General features: G+C 41.7%; 1 protein-coding gene across 1 annotated transcript in view; it reads right to left on the bottom strand.

Moving 5' to 3' along the window:
• Positions 1 to 11913, bottom strand: part of LOC122742716 (hepatocyte nuclear factor 4-beta-like) — a 75662-nt gene extending 63749 nt beyond the window's left edge. The window contains exon 1 of the mRNA XM_043987157.1: positions 11745 to 11913. Coding sequence (XP_043843092.1) covers positions 11745 to 11859 — 115 coding nt within the window. The 5' untranslated portion in view covers positions 11860 to 11913. The remainder of the gene's footprint in view (positions 1 to 11744) is intronic.
• Positions 11914 to 19228: the final 7315 nt, after the last annotated feature.

Here is a 19228-nt window from a genome sequence, read left to right as displayed (position 1 = left end):
TTAGAACCCAGGTCTCCTGATAACACATTCAATTTTCCTTCCACTCTGCCTCTCTGTTGACTCCTCTAAGACCCTGAGTAAGTCTCATCTCTCTGAGTTTCTATTTGTTCACCTACAAAATGGAACTAATAATCTCTGCTGTTTCATAGAATTTACTCAAGAATCAAAGGAGATAAGGATGGTAAAGTACTTTGTAAATGTTCTATGACCTTCAAGATGCTATACAAATATATTTCCCTAGAGTGTTATGTCTGGGTTTCTACTTTCATCCTATTACATTCTATCCTGTACTATAGTTATCTGGGTACCAATCATATCCTCCTTCAATAGACTAGAAGCTCCTAGAAAGTGGGGACTATATAATTTTTTATGTTTATATCCTTAGTACATAGCATGGTAAAATGAGTGCCTGTTAAAAGTTTGTCAAATTGAATCAAATCAACAACTTTTCTCCTCTCAGCTTCTCTCCTTAGAAAATGTTGGTATTAATATACATGTGAGCAGACCTATTCCTAGGAAGGGCATGTATAGGGGCTCAAGACTATTTCTAGGGGTCTATGGCTGGGGCAAATAATAAAAATCCCTGCCTTATATTTTTATCCAAGGGAAGTTGAGTTAAAATTAGAAAATATTAGATGTGGAAGAACTGGTAGTTCAATTCCCCCTCATTTTATAGAGGGTGGGACTAAGTTCCAGAAATGACCTATCTAAGGTCACATAGGCAGTTAACATCAGAGCCTAGATAGAACCCAGGTATCTCTACTCCAAGATCAGTCTGTTTTCCATTACTCCACACAGCTTCCTCAATACTGATTTTATTATTTTGTCAGGAGCCAGCCCTTAAGGAATAGAATATATATCCCTAGAACCACTTCTTTAATGTTTTACTCAGTTAAGTTGGAGAGCCAGCTGAGACCAATCAGCTATGATCAAAATCCAGTAAGTCATTTTGGGTGAGGTCACCAGATGGGGCACATTTAGATGAGGTGGGGAGTTTGACAGCCTGTTCCTCTTTAGGGAATCTCTCCTCCCCTCTGCTTTCAAAATGGACTTCAGTCACATTTGGTTCCAAACTGGAGCTCATTCCACACAACGACAGAATGCAGGAGCCAGGAAAGCCCTTGGTGATCATCAAGTTCAACCCTCTCAGTTTACAGATGAGAAAACCAGAATGAAGTGATTTAGGGCAGCTAGGTGGCACAGTAGATAGAATACCAGACCTGGAGTTGGGAGGATATGAGTTCAAATTTGGTCTCAGACACTAACTGTGTGCCCCATGGCAAATCATTTAACCCTGTTTGCCTCAGTTTCCTCAACTGTAAAATGAACTGGAGAAGGAAATGGCAAACCACTCCAGTATCTTTGCCAAGAAAACCCCAAATGGGGCCATGAAAAATTGGAAACAACTGAACAGTCACATGGATGCTATCCTTTCCCCCTGTTTTCTTTCTCCCTACCATTTCTTCTCCTTTCTCCCTATTCTATGAAAATCCTATTTCCTTGACAAACTACAATCCCCAAAAGTTCTTTTTCCATGGTACAGGGAATTGAATTGTGGGACTTGTGAGTTTAAATGATAATAATAGCCAGAATTTATATATAGAACTTTAAGGTTTCCAGAGCTCTTTATAATTACTATCCCATTTTATCCTCACAACAACCTATAATTATCTGTATTTGAACAGATGAAGAGACTGAGGCAGACAGAGATTAGCAGACATGCCCAGGCTCACATAGCTAGTAAGAATTTGAGGCTGGATTTGAACCCAGGTCTTCCTGACTCCAGATCTAAAGTACTCTATGGGGGAGGGGGCAGCTAGGTGGCACAGTGGATAAAGCACTGGCCCTGGATTCAGGAGGACCTGAGTTCAAATGCGGCCTCAGACACTTGACACTTACTAGCTATGTGACCCTGGGCAAGTCACTTAACCCCCATTGCCCGCCCCCCCCAAATTAAATTAAATTAAAAAAAAAAAGAAAAAGGAAGAACACTTTCATTTCCTTCTTCATAAGGTTGTTGTGATGGAAATATTTTGTAAAATGCAAAGCTTAGTAGTAATGGACCTGATTCCATGATCACTGGGGCTGGTCCTTCAACCTTTACCATCTACCTCCTTCAGTTGCTTTCTCTACCCAACTTTTTCTTTTTTAATGTAAAATATCTAGTTTCTTTATGCAAATTCTACAGAGGCACAAAACCATTCTAATTGTCAGCACTTTGAGGATTCCATTCCATCCTCTCAAAATCTCAGGAGAAAGATGAGAGGATGTGTCACTTTAGTTTTTGAGATGAATTTATGACAACAGCTTGATATTCTAAAATTCATTTTTCAGACAAGTAAATGTAGGGAAAAATAACAAAAGCTTCTCAAAAACAACTAGGTAGTCCAGTGGGTGCTGGATTTGGAATCAGGAAGACCTGAGTTCAAATTCTGCCTCAAATACTTAATTGCTGCATGATTCTGGGCAGGTCTCTTAACCTCCCCCAGCCTTGATTCCTCTCCTGTGAAATGGGGATAATAACAGCACCTACCCCCCTACCTCCTAGGGTTGTTGTGAGGATCAAATGAGATAATATGTATACATATTATGAAAATATATATGAAAAGAAAGAAAGAAAATATATGAATACATATATGTACACAAGTATATATATTTATGTACATATTGTGAAACAAATCTAGGAAATATGTGATATACATATATATATGCGTATGTGCATAGTGTTTTGCAAATCTTAAAATGCTATATAAATATTAGCTATTTGCTACTTTGCATTTCTTACCTGTGAACAGGATAGAATGTAAGCATTTCATTTTTGTTGTTTTTATTGTTAGCACCTAGCACAGTGCCTGGTAAATAGTAGGGTCCTAATAAATATTGCTGGTTGATTGCTTATGTTAATATCCGTCCATGGAACAGTCCAGCCAACCTTTCTGTGAAGTATCCTGAGAAGTCCCATGGCCAGATTGAAAGGGAAGCACTGGGGAGAGGAGGTATACGTTTTTTGTTTTGTTTTTGCAGGGCAATGAGCATTAAGTGACTTGCCCAGGGTCACATAGCTAGTAAGTGTCAAACGTTTGAGGTGGGATTTGAACTCAGGTCCTCCTGAATCCAGGGCCAGTGCTTTATCCACTGTGCCACCTAGCTGCCCCTGGGAGATATACTTTTTAAGGTTTGCCCCTCTACTTCTCCCCGCCTCCTACTACCTAAGCTGGAAAAGCAGGGGGACCTAGGGTGCAAAGGGGAACCTGATTCAATCAAGAATAAGCACACGATCCTAAAAGTTTATTATTTTTTTATTTTTAACTTATGGAATAAAATGAACATTTCTACCATAGGGTACAATTTTTTTAAAAAGTCAATTGCCCACGAAACTGAAAATGTGCTAGACGTGGCTTCCTATTCTTTCAAATATACAGCAAAATTATCATGTAAATTTCTTTTTTTCCTAAAAGTTTATTGTCAAAGGAAGTTAGAAGCTGAAAGCCAGTGGAATCCCAGGCTCTTCCTTGGGAAGAAGGCTCAGACAACCTTTGTAACTCAGGGAGCTCACTTTGCTCTCTTGCAGATCCCTGGCGCTTAAACATCCAGGTATCCAGTCGTGATCACTGACCTGCTGCTCATTCCATCTGAGAAGTAGCCTGGATGGGTCTGACCCTGACTATGTCACCCTGGGCTAATCACCTCCACTTTCTGAGCCTCAGTTCTCTCATCTATAAAATGGAGTCAGTGAGTGCTGCCCTCCCTTCTTCTCAGGGATGTTGTTAAGATCCAGTTCAATAAACATTTATTGAGCTCCTGCTATATACAAGGCAAACAAAGATAAAACAAGATAATGAAAGTGAAAGCTGATTGTGAATTATAAAGGGCTTGTATTAGATACCACAGCCAGAAAGAGCCTTGAAGATCATTCAGTTCTTAGGTTTCTTACCCTGTTTTATGTTCTGGACCCCGTTGGTGATCTGGTGAAGCCTATGGACCCCTTCTCCAAAAAATGTTTTTAAAGATACACAGGACAAAAAAAATGAAATACATAGGACGACAAAGAAAACCAACTATATTGGAATCCAGTTCTCATGATGTTTTTAAAAACAAGTTCACGAGTCACTGGTTAAGACTCCTTAATCTAGCCTGACTCTTTCATTTTTACAAAGGAGGAAAGGGAGCTAGAGAGAAGAAGTCATTTGTCTAAGGTCATACAGCTCCAATGCGACAGAATACATGTGTCCTGACTCCATTTCCTCAACAACCCAAGTGGAAGGGTGAAGGAGATTGTAGAAAGAGCCCTGGCTTGAGCCAGGCAGTGGGCTTGGCTTCCATGTTCTATCATACCAGCCCATTAGTCAGTCACTAATAAACATTTGTGAAACACCTACTATGTGCCAGGCAGTGTGCTAAGCACTGGGAATACAAAGAAATGCCAAAGACTTAAGGATGAGGTAACAGTGCAGACAACCAAAGGAGGCTGACTTGTGGGCATCCTTACTGGGATACTGGACCCTAATGCAGCTTGTTGGCTCCTAATCCAGGGTTGTTTCCTCTACCCTGCAGGGTCTTTTCCCCCAAAGATGGTCCTTTGGTCTGCTTGCCACTCCTAGGTCCTCTATTTTCTGCTTCCTTTTCCCATCCCCTCAAAAGGGGAACTTGCAAGTTGAGATCTCACTTCAAATCCATACTCTGGGGAGACTGAACTATCTTTGTTACCCTGGGCAAGTCACTCTCCTTTTCTTTCTCCTCTTCTGTGAAACAAGAGGTTTGGACTAGAGCAGAGGCATTAGGTCCCAGTGCTTCTCAATCAGATTAAAATATAATTGGGAAATTTAACAAAATAAACAAAAACATAACAGGACATAGATAATGTTAATATGAGACTTTCTAAGTCAGTATATGGCTGGCAGATCTTTATGTAAAACTTGGTGGCCCTATCTCTACTTGAGTGTGACACCACTGAACTACATGATGTCTAAGGTCCCTTCCAGGACTGACATTCCATGAAAAGATAATGACACTCAGTAAGTCCCAGGAAACATTGTTCTGGCCTCTATAGAGACAATTACAAAGTGGCTATATCCCCCAGATGCCAGCACATCTGGATGAGGAGCACAGAGTACAGCTCATCATCCAGGGATCTGCCCCTGAGAATGCTAAACAGCTGATCACTCAGTTGCATTCCCTACATCTCCCCTGGGTGATGTCTGGCCCTGTATGTACTGTTTCAGCTGGTGACCTCTCAATGGGTGGGGAGTGGGAAGGAGGGAGCTGGAGGCCATAGAGGATTTAAGGAATGTCAGTCAATCCTGAGACCCTGGCAGTAGGACCCACGGAAAGTTCTTTTTTTTAAATGTCGGACAAAGATTTACTTCAACTAAAGGGAGACCTTCATGACTTTTCAGCAGATCCCCATAAAATAGCCCTGCCTCTATCCACTTATAGCACTTCTGTTTGCAAACAGAACCAGTGCTGTGGCCTCACTTAAAATATCAAATGATGTAATTATAGGGTGCTTGGAAGTTACTTATAATTAGTTGGATTATAGGTTGTGCCAGCCAGGAGTTCTGAAAAGCCATTACTGGGGGTGACCGTGAAGGAGGGTTATAGGCTCACCCATTTTAAAGGTAGGAGACACAGAGAGGGAGGAGTAATATTTGTCCAGTCACGGTTTATCCACTATATTGGTATGGGTTGGGGACTCAGTTTTCCAACGTAACTGAATTTTCAAGAGAGCAGCAGCTTACTCTCTTAAAGTGCTTCCTTTTTTTTTTTTTTAAATCATTTGGCATGGAATTCTATCTAAAATGTACCTCATTTCCTTCTCGACTGGAGTATTGAAATTTCCATTGAACAGGGAACTCAGACGCTGAACATAAATTAATATTTTTTTAATGACTCATCATTAGGAATGTCCATAATGATTATACTGCACAGTAATACAGTTCTAAGCTATTGCCTCCTAATGGTACCTCCATTAGGTGGTGGTTGTTGCTTCTAACACAAGACCTGTTAGAATAATGCCTTCCAAAAAAAAAAAGAAGAAGAAGAAGAATACTTTCAGTGAAAGTCAAGAAGGCTTGGGGTCCCTGGTGTCAGGAATAAAGTGATAGTTTTAGTGCATGGGCTTTATGACAACTGTTTTGAGTCAACCCTTCTTGGTTTCTTTGTCCCTAGAGGGTTGTAGTTGCCCAAATATGAGAACATTGAAGAGGACTCTTCATTGCCTTAACCAGGTCACTGCTAAAGTGACCCTCTCTCTGTCCACATTTATTTACTGATGGGGTCACTCACCTTAGTTCTTCAAGTATCCAGCCTCTAGAAATTTGAAGGAAAACCAGAATGATTCTAACTGACAACAAAAATGAAAACAACAAAACCCAGTCTCAGATTGCATAAAGGAGCAATACAATCACTGTGAACTGATTGGTGGAAAATTGTATTTCACCCCACTTTACTGAGAAGCAACCAAGGCATAGTCTGTCTAAATGATTCCACATATGCAGCGACAGCTAAAATCCATCACTTAGCCATTTGGATTTTCCCCAGTTCCTAGTTGTTCATTGTTCTAAGGATGCCTGTTTTTTGCTCTTATTTTATTTACTTTTTTTCCCTTTCTTCTATGGAGATATAGATAGAATTTAGGATTTCAAGCAGCAAGGTACCTTAGAGACCAACCCCCTAATTTTACAAAGGAGAAAACTAAAGCACAGAGGAGTTACATAACTTGCCTAAAGCCATACAAATGGCTAGGTAATTCATCTCCAGATTGCCTGACTCCAAATCCAGTGTTTTTTTTTTTTCAATTAACAATAATTTATTAACCTTTCCTTCCCACCTCCCTTTTCCATTGAAAGGGGGGGGGAAAGAAAACAAAACCTGTATAACAAATATACATAGTCCAACCACTATGATCTTGTTAATGAGCAAGATCATACCCTGGGGGAGATGGATAAACTGATCCCATGGACTGATTCCTAGTTTAGGACACCACAATTATGCTATCACAGAACAAGAATGGAAAGAGGCAGACATTATCTAGTACAACTCTTGACAGAAGAGAAAACCAAGGTCTACAGAGATGAAGTGATGTGCCCATTGTCACACAGGTATCAAATAACAGACAGATTTCTAACCCAATTCCATTCCATAAATATTTGAAGCCTCTGACTTCAGGTCTAATGGTCTTCCCACTAAACCATGTTGACCGAAGTCACAAAGTAGGTCCAGGAACTAGGAAGGCCACTGTCAGAGGGTATGGTAGGCAGGAGCAGGCCAGCATTTTGGTAGAAAAATCTCAGCATTCACTAGATTGGAAGTTCAGAGAGCTGAGTCTGAATCTCATTTTGGCCTCTAATTACCTTTGTAACCTTGGAAAAGTCAAGTCCCTTGCTGTGGGCTTCTATTTTCACATCTTTAAAATGAGGCAATTGGGCTGCATAGGCCATCCTCTCTCAGGTCCTTTTTAGCCCTGTCATTCTGAGTCTATCATTGTGACCTGAGGACCGTGTGGCACTTGCCATCTGTCCAACTGATGGACTAACTCTTAGGATTTCTGGTCTGCATCTCTCCTAATTTCCATGTCAGATCCTTGAGAACAGAGATTGTCTCCATTTTTCTGTGTCCTCCTAAGCTTAACACATAGTAAGCACTTAACACTTAAGTTAGCACTTAAAAGCACTTAAGTGCTTTTTCAATCATTTATTCAATCTGAGGGTAGGTAGAGACCCCCTATTGTTGTGCTTTCATTCGTGCTGTTCTTATATTTCCCTCTTCCATCTTCTCCACCTAGTCAAATACTATCTATCCTTCAAAGCTCAACTATAATCCCACTTCCTGAGTAAAGTATTCCCCAGATCACTCTACTCAACAATGTTCCTTCCCTGTCTCTGAGTTCTGTTTCCTGCTTCCTCTGGCTTGGAATCTACTCTGTTTCCTTTACCTTTAGCTAAATTCTACCTGTCAGTCAGAGTCAATATTGTCATGAAGCCATCTAACAGCCCCCTTCTCAGTCCTTGAGGAACACAGATTATTTATAATATTCATTTGATATTAAGCTTTTACTTTATGGTGCCTCAGTTCCACCTCCTCAATTTATTATGAGGTAGTGGAAGGAACACTGGCTTTGGAGTCAGGAGACTTGGATTTGAATCCAAACCAAGCGGTTTCAGCACCATTTCAGGTGTTCAAGCAGAGACTAGTTGGTCAATCACTTGCTAGAGATGTTGAAGAGTAGTGATTCTTTCTTAGGTACAGGTTGGACTGGACGTCTTCTGAGGTCTCTGCCAGCCCTAGGTCCATGATTCTGTGACTTTGGTTCCTTGCAGAATTGTAGAGACTGGAGAATATGCCATCCAAAGATGGCATATGAAGGAAATAAGAATGTTTAAAGAGGATACTCAAGTAGGGATATAATAGTTGTCTTTAAGCGCTTGAAGAGCTGCCATGTGAAAGAGGGATTAGATCACTCTTTGGCCCCAGAGGAAAGGACTTGGAGTGATGGGTAGCAGGTGAAGAGATGCAGATTTAGGCTTGATGTGAAAAACAACTTTCTAGTAATCCAAACTGTCTTAAAGATGAACGGAATGCTGAAGGACATTGTGAGTTCCCCATCACTGGAAATCTTCAAACAGAGGCTGGATGATGATTTCTTGAGAATATTATAGCTAGGGATAATATCTTGTCCTATTATACTGGTAATCCCTGCTGCTGGGGAGGCTGATTATTTGAGTTGAGGAGCTTTGAGCTTCAGTAGGACTAACACCACTTGGGTATCCATACTAAGTCTAGCAGTAATATGGTGATCCTCTGGGAATGGGGGTCCCCCATTTGTTTCAGTAGGGATGAACTAGCCCAGGATGGAAATGGAGCAGGTCAAAGTTCCCATGTGGATCCATGAGGGGATTGGGTCCCCAAGAGGCTGCTCTATTTCTACGTTGAGGGAGATAGGGAGTTCCAGTCTCCAAAAAGACTATGATAAGAAGAATTTTTGCTCAAGCATAGGTTGGACGAGATGACCTCCAAGGTCCCTTCTGATTCTAAGTTTCTGTAATTTTGTGATATGATCCAGAGTCAAGTCCTGGCTCCAGGACATACTGGGCAAATCATTTCATTGTCACTGCCACAGGAAGCTCTCTATAGTAAGTGATGGATGGGCTTACCCATTTGTATTTGTGGAAGGAGTTTCTACCCTGGGAGTTTTTTGAAGCAGTGAAATCACAGTTCTAGAACCAAGACTAGCAAACCAAAATCTACCTATTGGACCTTGGACAAGTCAAATTCCTATTCTGGACCTATATATACAATTAAGGCTTTAAGCTAAATTATATATGCACATATTTGTATATATATACATTATATATGCAGACATATATACTCATATCTAATGCCTACTATGTTTCAGGTGCCTTGATTAGCCCTGTGAATACAATAGTTCCTGCCCTCAAGAAGCCCCCAATTTAATGGATTATAAATTATGTTCAGTATATATGTATACGTGTGTATACAGTATATAGACACACATATATACACATAGAACTGATTACTGTGTTTATATATATATATATATACACATACATACTCACTTCTATAAATACAGCACATGCCTATACACATGTGTATATATATGCGTATGCTCATTTTTAGCTCTAAATCTTCCCATTCTTTTCAGAGGTGTCCAGTGCCTCACATAGTAGGCTCGAGATGTGTTTGCTGAGAATGGTGATGATGTCTAAAAACCGAATCCCTGGGGCACAAGGTGAAGCCTTTTCTTCCTTCTATAACAGTTGTAAACAGTCTAATAACTTCCCCTCCCAACCCTGAACCCCTAAGCCTTGTCCACTGCCCTCCACAAGCCAGTGTAGCCCCACTGTGAAAGGCGTGCTGCTTGGGGTGCTCTCCACTGTCTTCACACACCGCTCACAGCTTCTATGGAGGGAGACTACATTTCACAAACAGATTGGGTTTAATTTTTTAAAATAACTTCTCCCCCCAACTTTTGCAGAAGGATGCTAGCCCAAGACAAACACATTTCAAAACAGCTAGCTTCTGGGAGAGCCAAGTTACTCATTAACAACAGGACAAATAGGTCAACATTGACCTAGATTGCATTTGCCTTTAGAATTGAGATCCTGTCAATTTCAGGCCCCTCCCCCTTAATTCCCTCCCCCAATACCCCTCCCCCCAGGAGAAAACAGGAATCAAATGTTCTGTTGAACTGGAGACTTTAGGTATACTCTGTTCACTTAGTCAAAACAACTCCCCTCTTCTCCAAATGTCATAGTAACCCATAAGAAGCAGAGCCCAGAAGGCAGAAAGATAGGCATTTGGTAACAACCACATTTTGTATTTGGGAAAATAAATAGACTTAAAATCATAGAATATCTGAGACCTTGGAGAATAGTTCCTTCAATCCTCCCTCACCCACCCCTACCCCATTGTACACATGAGAAAAATGAGACCCAGAAAGGGAAGTAAGTGACTTGCTTAATGCCACATAACCTTGGTGTATGATTTGAACTAGAACCTCCCACTGGGTTTTCTGGGGACACATCTTTCCCATCAAATAAACAAGAAGAAGAAGGAGAAGATGATGAAGAAGGAGGAGGACGAAGAGGAGGAGGAGGAGAAGAAGAAGAAGATGAAGAAGAAGATGATGATGATGGAGGAGGAGAAGAAGAAAGGGAGAAAAAGAAAGAAATGAAGAGAGAAAGAAAGGAAGGAAGGAAGAAAGAAAGAAAGAAAGAAAGAAATGAAGAGAGAAAGAAAGGAAGGAAGGAAGAAAGAAAGAAAGAAAGAAAGAAAGAAAGAAAGAAAGAAAGAAAGAAAGAAAGAAAGAAAGAAAGAAAGAAGGAAAGAAAGTCATAGTTTTCTGACTGGCAGAAAATGAAAATTTCATTTGGTCAGTGCCTCAGCTCAACCTGTCTTTTCTGAGACTTGATGGGGCTTGGTTCTAGCCTCCATTCCCTAATTTTGCAAATAACAAATACATCATTATTTTTGCTCCCATAAAAGGCACACAAGAAAAACTCTCATGGCTAGTAATGGGAGGAGGTCATTTATAAAATAAAATCACTCAAACAACATTTTTTATGATTCTTTTCTTTTTTCTCTCACCAGAAATTTCTGCCCGCTCCGTGATCAGTATTGCAAAAAGAATCATTGTGAATTAAGCTTTCAAAAAACATGATTATAAAACCTACTTCTATCACGCTTTAAAGTCTAAAAAGTTCTCTCCCCACAACTCTGTGAATCAGAGAATATAGATATTTTTATCACCGTTTTACAAATGAGGAAATGGAGGTTCAGGTGATATAACCCTTTAGGGTCATGGATTTTAGAGTTGAGAGGGAATAGAAATGATCTTATTCAACCTCCCCCATATTAAAGATGAGAAAATCGAGACCCAGAAATGTTAAGAGACTTCCACAGTCGTTGGACGGTAAGCAGCAGAAGTGGAGTTTTGAACCCATATCTTCTGAATGTAAGTCCGGAGCTGATGAAAAGTTAGAAAGTCTTTTACCAAAGGAAGGTTTCTATTTTTCTACTTAATGAGTAAAATAAGTAAATAATATATATATGCACACACACACACACACACATCCCAGTCAAGATTCTTCTCTTGGAGAGACTCACGGGCTACTCAAGTAGCTGGACCAATGAAAAACCCAAATTCACCTCCCCAAGTATTGCTATCGTGCACAAGAGGGGATTACTTAGAGCAGAATCAGGGAAGAACTCAGGCGGTCACTCACCTGAGTTTGTAGGTAGCACCCGCAGGTTCTCAAACTCCAACATGGTGTAGGAAGAGTCCAGGGACATGCTATAATCCGGCATATCCATGTCCATTATGGTTTCGTGAAGTTTCATGATCGCCTGTCAAGAGTCCAGGCTGAGCCCACAAGAGCCTGGTGTCAATCACAGCCAAGGTCTAGTCAGGAGAAAACGCCGGCCTGAGGCCTTCCAAATGACAAATCATTACCTAGCTCCCTCCCTTCCTCTGGTCTCCCCTCCCCTCCCCTCCGAGAATGAAGCTGGAGGGAAGACAAGCCTGATTGTTTCTCTTTCTGCCTTCCTCCTGCCTGGTCTACATGGGGATCGTGTCTCCTTAGGGTTAGGTGATGCTGATAAGTAAGTCAACCTGGGCTGTATCCTTGGCTCGATACAAAGCCCTTTATGGCTGAGCCCTTAAGGAACCGCCCTTGGCCCCACAGTGTGGAGGGAGGCAGACAAGCCTGGTCTTTCTCTCCTCTGCATCCTCCTGGGCCGCCAAGCTGGTGGGCGTTGGGGGGAGAACTCAAGGGGGCCACATTGGTTGTCATCTCTGTACCCTGGGGCTCTTCCTGCTGAATTTGTCAATCAGCTTTTTCACAAGCAGGGTCAGAAGTTAGATTATTTCACTGGTGCTAGTCCTTATTCTTATGTGACATTAGTGTTGATAAGCAAATTATGTATAACTCCTAAATGCATGAGGTGGAGCCTTTCCCCCTTCAAACTGTGCATGGTCCTATCTGGGGCCAGGACTACTAAATTTAGAAAAGTCATGGAATATATATTTTTTAAATCCACAATAGCCTAAGGTGTCACAGCTACAAGGGATTTTGGTGGTCATTTAGTCTGATCTCTCTCTCCTCTCTTTGTCTCTGTGATTATTTATCTATCTATCTATCCATCTATCTATCTATCTATCTATCTATCTATCTATCTATCTATCTATCTATCTATCTGTCTGTCTGTCTGTCTGTCTGTCTGTCTGTCTGTCTGTCTGTCTGTCTGTCTGTCTGTCTATCTATCTATCTATCCATCCATCCAACCACCCACCCACGTATCATCTATCTACCTTTCTCTCTCCACTCACGTATCATCTCTCTCTCTCTCTCTCTCTCTCTCTCTCTCTCTCTCTCTCTCTCTCTCTAGCTAGGTGGTACACTGGATAGAGCACTGGGTCTAGAGTCAGGAAGACTTATTTTTCTGAGTTAAAATCCAGCCTCAGATATTTACTAGCTGTAAATGTACTAGGCAAGTCACTTGACCTTGTTTGCCTCAGTTTCCTCATCTGAAAAATGAACTGGAGAAGGAAATGGCAAAACCTCTTCAGTATCTTTGCCCCCAAAAACCCTTAAAATGGGGTCTTGAAGTCAGACACAATTGAAATGACTGAACAATAACAACAAACAAACAACAAAAACACACATATCAGAGAGAAGATTCAAACCCTCTGACTGGTCTTGACTGTTCTGGTCCTTTGACTCCCAATTTATAGAATGACACAGTTGGAAAGAGTGCTGAATTTGGATTTTATACACACACACACACACACACACACACACGCACACAGGGCTCTGCTCCAAGTTCAGATACCAAAAACCAGACAAACAACCCCCCAGGGGCTATCCTCCAGTTATTTCTCATGTGACCAACCCTTCTTTTTCTTTTTGGTGAGACAATTGGGGCTAAGTGACTTGCCCAGGGTCACACAGCTAGAAGTGTCAAGTGTCTGAGACCGGATTTGAACTCAGGTCCTCCTGACTCCAATCCTTCTTTTTCAATTCTACATTCCCTTGATCATATCCTTGCCACCTCTCCTCCTTCCTAATTTCTTTGGAGTATCTGGTAGCCCATTCACAAGCCATAAGTCTCTGTATTGGCATGGGGATGGTCCTTAGCTTCAGTTCTTCAGAGGCTCTGGTGGTCCACGATGTGTTGCTAGGCACAGACAAAGGTGAAGTCACTTATGCAGGGTCACACAGCTAGGAAGCGTCTAAGATTGGATTTGAACTTGGGTCTTCCTGACTTCAGGCCCAGTGTTCTATCTACCACAACTGGGGTGATTGTCATTTTTGTTTAGTTTTGTCCAACTCTGTGACCTTGTTTGGTCTTTTCTTGGCAAAGATACTGGAGTGGTTTACCATTTCTTTCTGTAGATCATTTTACAGATGAGGAAACTGAGGCACACAAGGTTAAGTGACTTGCCAGGGTCACACAGCTAGGGAGTATCTGAGGCTGGATTTGAACTCAGGTCTTTCTGACTACAGACCCAGTATTCTATCCACTGCACTGGGTACACAACAGGTGCTAAATAAATGCTTATAATTAGGCTAGCTTTATAGAATTATCTATTCCCTCTCCCTTCCAGAGACCAACACACAATGATGAGTTTAGATGATTAACTCGAATTGGGAAGCAAATAATCACTTCAATTTCTTGAGTGTATTAAGCTATACAAAATGCTTTCCTCAGAACAACCCCATGAGGTTTGGAGTATCTGTTATTCTTCTTATTTCACATTTGAAGGAACAGAGATGAAGGTGAATAACAGCTGACACAGAGGGCTATGCTTTGTATTTATTAACTCTGACCTTAACAACACTCTGTGAAAAGGGTACTATTGTTACTCCTATTTTATAGGTAAGGAAACTAAGCCTTGAAAGAAGTTAAATATCTTACCCAGGATCGCATACCTAGCTAGGTATCTGAATCAGGATTTGAACTCGGGACTTTTTGACTGGGAATTCCTCACTCTGCACCATCAGGCAGCCTTAGCTGATGAACAGCAGAATGGTTAAATGACTCAGCCGTGGTCATAGCCAGCAAGTGGCAGAGCCTAGATTTTAACCCTGGAAGTCACGTTTCCCCTTCCCTCAGTTGCTGGGGATTAAAGCCATGACTTTGGCTCCAGTGACACGGTGTTCTAGGCCCTCTCAATATCAGTTTCCACAGAGCCCAGCCCAAGATCTGGTTCTGCCACGAACAATTCAGAAGCTCCCTCAGGGAGATAAGACTTTATGCTGCGGACTCTGCCCTCAAGACTTCCAGCAGCACCAACCTCATTCATCTCAGCATCAGATCAGGAATCCTGACGTCACCAGGGTGATACTTGCTGCTTCATGTTAATTGGTCCCATTTCTGAGAAGTACCTGAGGAAAGCTGACACGGGATATGTGGCAACTCATCTTCGTGGCCTTGACATGCTGAAGGAACAGGAAACCGCTGCTTTTATTTCCACCGTATCATGACATGTGGGCAGAAAAGGCTGTCAGCAAGATTGGGCTACCGGGCTGGGAGGTGGGGCAGTGAGGGGAATTAATTGATAGACTCTAGACTTCTTGCCTGGGCTGTGCATTTCTTCAAGGCACTGCTCCCCTCCCCTAGCAAAATGATGAAACTCCATCATCTTTTTTTTTTTTTTTTTTTTTTTGGTGAAGCAATTGGGGTTAAGTGACTTGCCCAGGGTCACACAGCTAGTAAGTATCAAGTGTCTGAGGTCGGATTTGAACTCAGGTCCTCCTGAACCCAGGGCAGGTGCTTTATCCATTGTGCCACCTAGCTGCCCCCATCTTTTTCTTAATAGTTTTTGTCCTTGTCACCAGTACCCGATGTGTAATAAGTGTGAAGGAGATGCCTGCTGAATTAATTGAATTGAATGGATCTGTCCATTTGATGGATCTGTCCATCTATAAACCTGAAGTCTTCAGAGCCACCTTAGATTCCCAAGAGGTGACTAAGAGCACCTTGAGGGCCCTGAGGAAACGATACCTTTAGAGACTCCATGTCTCAGTTGATGCCTGAGTTGATGGGATAGGGTTAGGGAACGATCTTGAACACCTTTCATAGCACCATCCTCAATCCAGAGATGTGGTCAAGGAGCAAATAAAATGCCATCTTTTTTTTTTTTTTTTTGGTGGGGCAATGAGGATTAAGTGACTTTCCCAGGGTCACACAGCTAGTAAGTATCAAGTGTCTGAGTTCGCATTTGAACTCAGGTCCTCCTGAATCCTGGGCTGGTGCTTTATCCACTGTGCCACCTAGATACCCCCTAAAATGCCTTCTTTTAAGGTTCTCACAACCTATCCCCTTCTTACCTTTCCATTCTTACCTTACTCCCCTCCCTCCAAGTATTCTACAATCCAGTGGCACTCACCTCCTTGCTGTTCCAAGATCTCACAACTCTCTGACTCTCCCCCCCCCCCCAGCCCTACCATGCCTGGAATGTTCTCCTTCCTCACTTTTGCCTCCTGGTTTCCCTGGATTCCTTCAAGACTCAGTTCAATTCCATCTTTTGAAAGACTTGTATAAACTGATACATAGTGAAGTGAGCAGAACCAGGAGAACATTGTGTACAGTGACAGCAACATTGTTTGATGAAGAACTGTGAATGACTTAACCATTCTCAGCAATATAATGATCCAGAACAATCCCAAAGGACTAATGATGAAGCATACTATCCCCTTCCAAAGAAAGAACTGATATTGATGGAACACAGACTGAAGCATGCTAGTTTTCACTCTTTTATTTTTCCCTTTTTATTCATTTTCTTATTCAAAATGACTAATATGGTAATGTTTTAATAATTGTATGTGTATAACTGATAACTGATTGCTTACCACCTTAGGGAGGAGCAGGGGAAGGAGAGAAGGAGGGATAGAATTTGGAGCACAAAACTTTAATGTTTATTATTATTTTTTAAAAAAGAAAAAAATAAATCATCTGTGGATGGTTGAAAGAATAAAGGAACAGAGCAGAAAAAAATGAGGGTCTCACACATTACTAAACATGTCCATAATGTGACTAAAATTTTTGACTTCTCCACATAAATTAGATCCCTACTTTATGCCATGAGTTTTAATGGGAACCTTTCATTCCTGGAAACATCTTTAGACTCATATTCTTGTACCTTTCTCAAATTGTATATGAAACTAGCCTAATGACTTTTGATGTCATGTTTTATTACTTCTTGAATTTCCTTAAAGCCCAAAGAGGAGCTGTGGTGTAATGGTGAAAATACTGAAATAGGGGTCTGCTGGAAGCTAAAAATAAGAAATGAAAGTCAACTGGTAAACAGAATCATTTTAATAAATAGCCAAATTGATTGTAATATATATTTTTTAAATCCCCATCTTCTTCCATGGTGGACATTTCTCATGTCCCTCCCTTTCTCCACTCTACCCAGCTGCTAGTTACTTCGTCTATGAGATCACCGCCCCCATTCACCCTGTATATATGGTGTATGTGTCTAGTCATTAACATGTTGTCTTCCCCATTAGGATATGAACTCCTTGAGGAAATGGACTGCTTTTGGGGGGAGGTCTCTCTTTTTATCTCCAAGGCTTAGCCCAGTATCTGGTACATAGCAGACACTTAAAGGCTTGTTGACTGACTAAGGGTTTGGGTTGAATGTTATGAAACAGTCTGTGGGAATAGAGACAGTGGATTCATTGGTGGCACATGCAGTGGCTATAGAATGAAGGGACCTGGGTTTAAATTTACACTTTGCTATTTTTCTCTGTGGATCCTCAAGTGAGTTTTCTCTCTGAGTCTCAATTTCCTTCCACATAAGATGAGTAGGGGGTGGGTCTTGGAGGGACTAGGTGATCTTGAAGGTCCCTTCCAGCTCTAGAGCCTAGGAAACCATTAAGCCCAATGACTGGGCTATTGACATCTTAAGCATCAAATTATGTCAATCAGTTGGTCAGTACACATTTATTAAACACCTACTTATTGTCGGGCACTGTGCTTAGAGGTAAAGGACAGTCCCCGTCCTCAAGAAATTCCCAGAGAATCACTGGGTAGATATGCCACAACATTCAAAGAAGGCAGATCCCCTCATCTTTTTGTTTTGTTTTGTTTTTGGCAGGGCAATGGGGGTTAAGTGACTTGCCCAGGGTCACACAGATAGTAAGTGTCAAGTGTCTGAGGCTGGCTTTGAACTCAGGTCTTCTTGAATCCAGGGCCAGTGCTTTATCCACTGCATTACCTAGCTGCCTGATCCCCTCATATTTTGCTAATTCTAGAGATCTTCTAAGGAGAGTGCCTTGTGTATTGAGGGAAGGGTTTCCAAACCTTAATTTCATTGGTGTACAGAGCTCCCAGGGAGCAAAAGCTCTCCACTAATGCATGTTAGCTCCCAGAGCATTAGACAACTGAGAGATTAAGTAACTTTCCCAGGGGTCACATAATTGGTAGATGTCAGAGGTGGAGATTGAACCCAGGTGTTCTTGACTCTGAGGTCAGCTCTCCATCCACTGAGCATAGTGAGCCTCATACATTGTAGGTGTTTAATAAATATTTGCCAAATTGAATTGGCAAGGCATATTGTACCCTAATACTCATGGGAAAGTTTCAGTAGCTTGCATTACTAACTCATAAAAGGTCCCCTTGAACAGTGTCAATATAACATCCAGCAGTTTGCCAATAATGGAAAAATAGTCACTTATCCAGTTATTTCTAAGTAGCCCCACATTGGGACACGACCCACTATGTCTGAACCAAAGAAGTCACAGCCTGATCCACAGGTGCCTTCTATCTGTTTCCATATGAGGCGAGGTTCCATGGATGTGCACAGTAGGGAATGGAACCCAGATCTCTTCTTATATGGACCTTCTTAGGTCTGAGAGATAATTTTGTTTACAAAGAGAGGAGATTAAAATTATGCCTGCTAGGTGGCACAGTGGATAAAGCACCAGCCCTGGATTCAGGAGTACCTGAGTTCAAATCCGGCCTCAGACACTTGACACTTACTAGCTGTGTGACCCTGGGCAAGTCACTTAACCCCCATTGCCCCGCAAAAAAACAAAACAAAACAAAACAAAAAATATGCCTGCCTGTGTCTCTCCTGTTTGCTCATCAAGTCAATAGGTAAAGGCATCAAGTGTTTATTAAGTGCTTATAATGTACCAGGCTTGGTGCTAAGTACAGGGAATACAAATAGAAGCAAAAAGAGACAATCCCTGCCCTCAAGGGGACTATGTTCTCAGGGAAGAAGACAACTCATAAAAGGAAGCTGAAAAGCAAGGGAGGAGGCAACCCATGCAATGGTGGGATGGAGAAGTCCAGAGATTAGGAGCAGAACCCAGGGAGGAAAGAAGAAGGGATTTCCTTAAAATGGAAGTTCTGGGAGGAAGTGCCCAATCAGAGGAAGGAGGTGCAAGAGTGGAGAGATCATCCTGGGGGAGAAAGTTGTTAAAGCATGGTGGAGAAAAAATCAGGAGCAGAGTCTGAAGAGAAATGAAGGAGTGAATATGGATAGCCTGGGCCCTTCCTTAAAATGGGAAGAACTGACCAAAGGAAAGGGCCAGAAGTTGGGGGATCTTCCAGCATGAGAAGGCTGCTGAGCCATGATGGTGAAGGTGGGGGAAGAAGTCTAGAAAGTCAGGGGAGGAGGCTAGAGAAGAATAAAGGAATTTTCCACTGTAACCCAACAGGAAAAAACATAGACTGGTGTATGAGAAATTAAAAGGGA

The sequence above is a fragment of the Dromiciops gliroides genome, chromosome 2 (genome assembly GCF_019393635.1).
Source record: "Dromiciops gliroides isolate mDroGli1 chromosome 2, mDroGli1.pri, whole genome shotgun sequence".
Lineage (NCBI taxonomy): Eukaryota > Metazoa > Chordata > Mammalia > Microbiotheria > Microbiotheriidae > Dromiciops > Dromiciops gliroides.
Note: the sequence above shows the minus strand (reverse complement) of the source record. Positions and strands in the feature narration are given on the sequence as shown.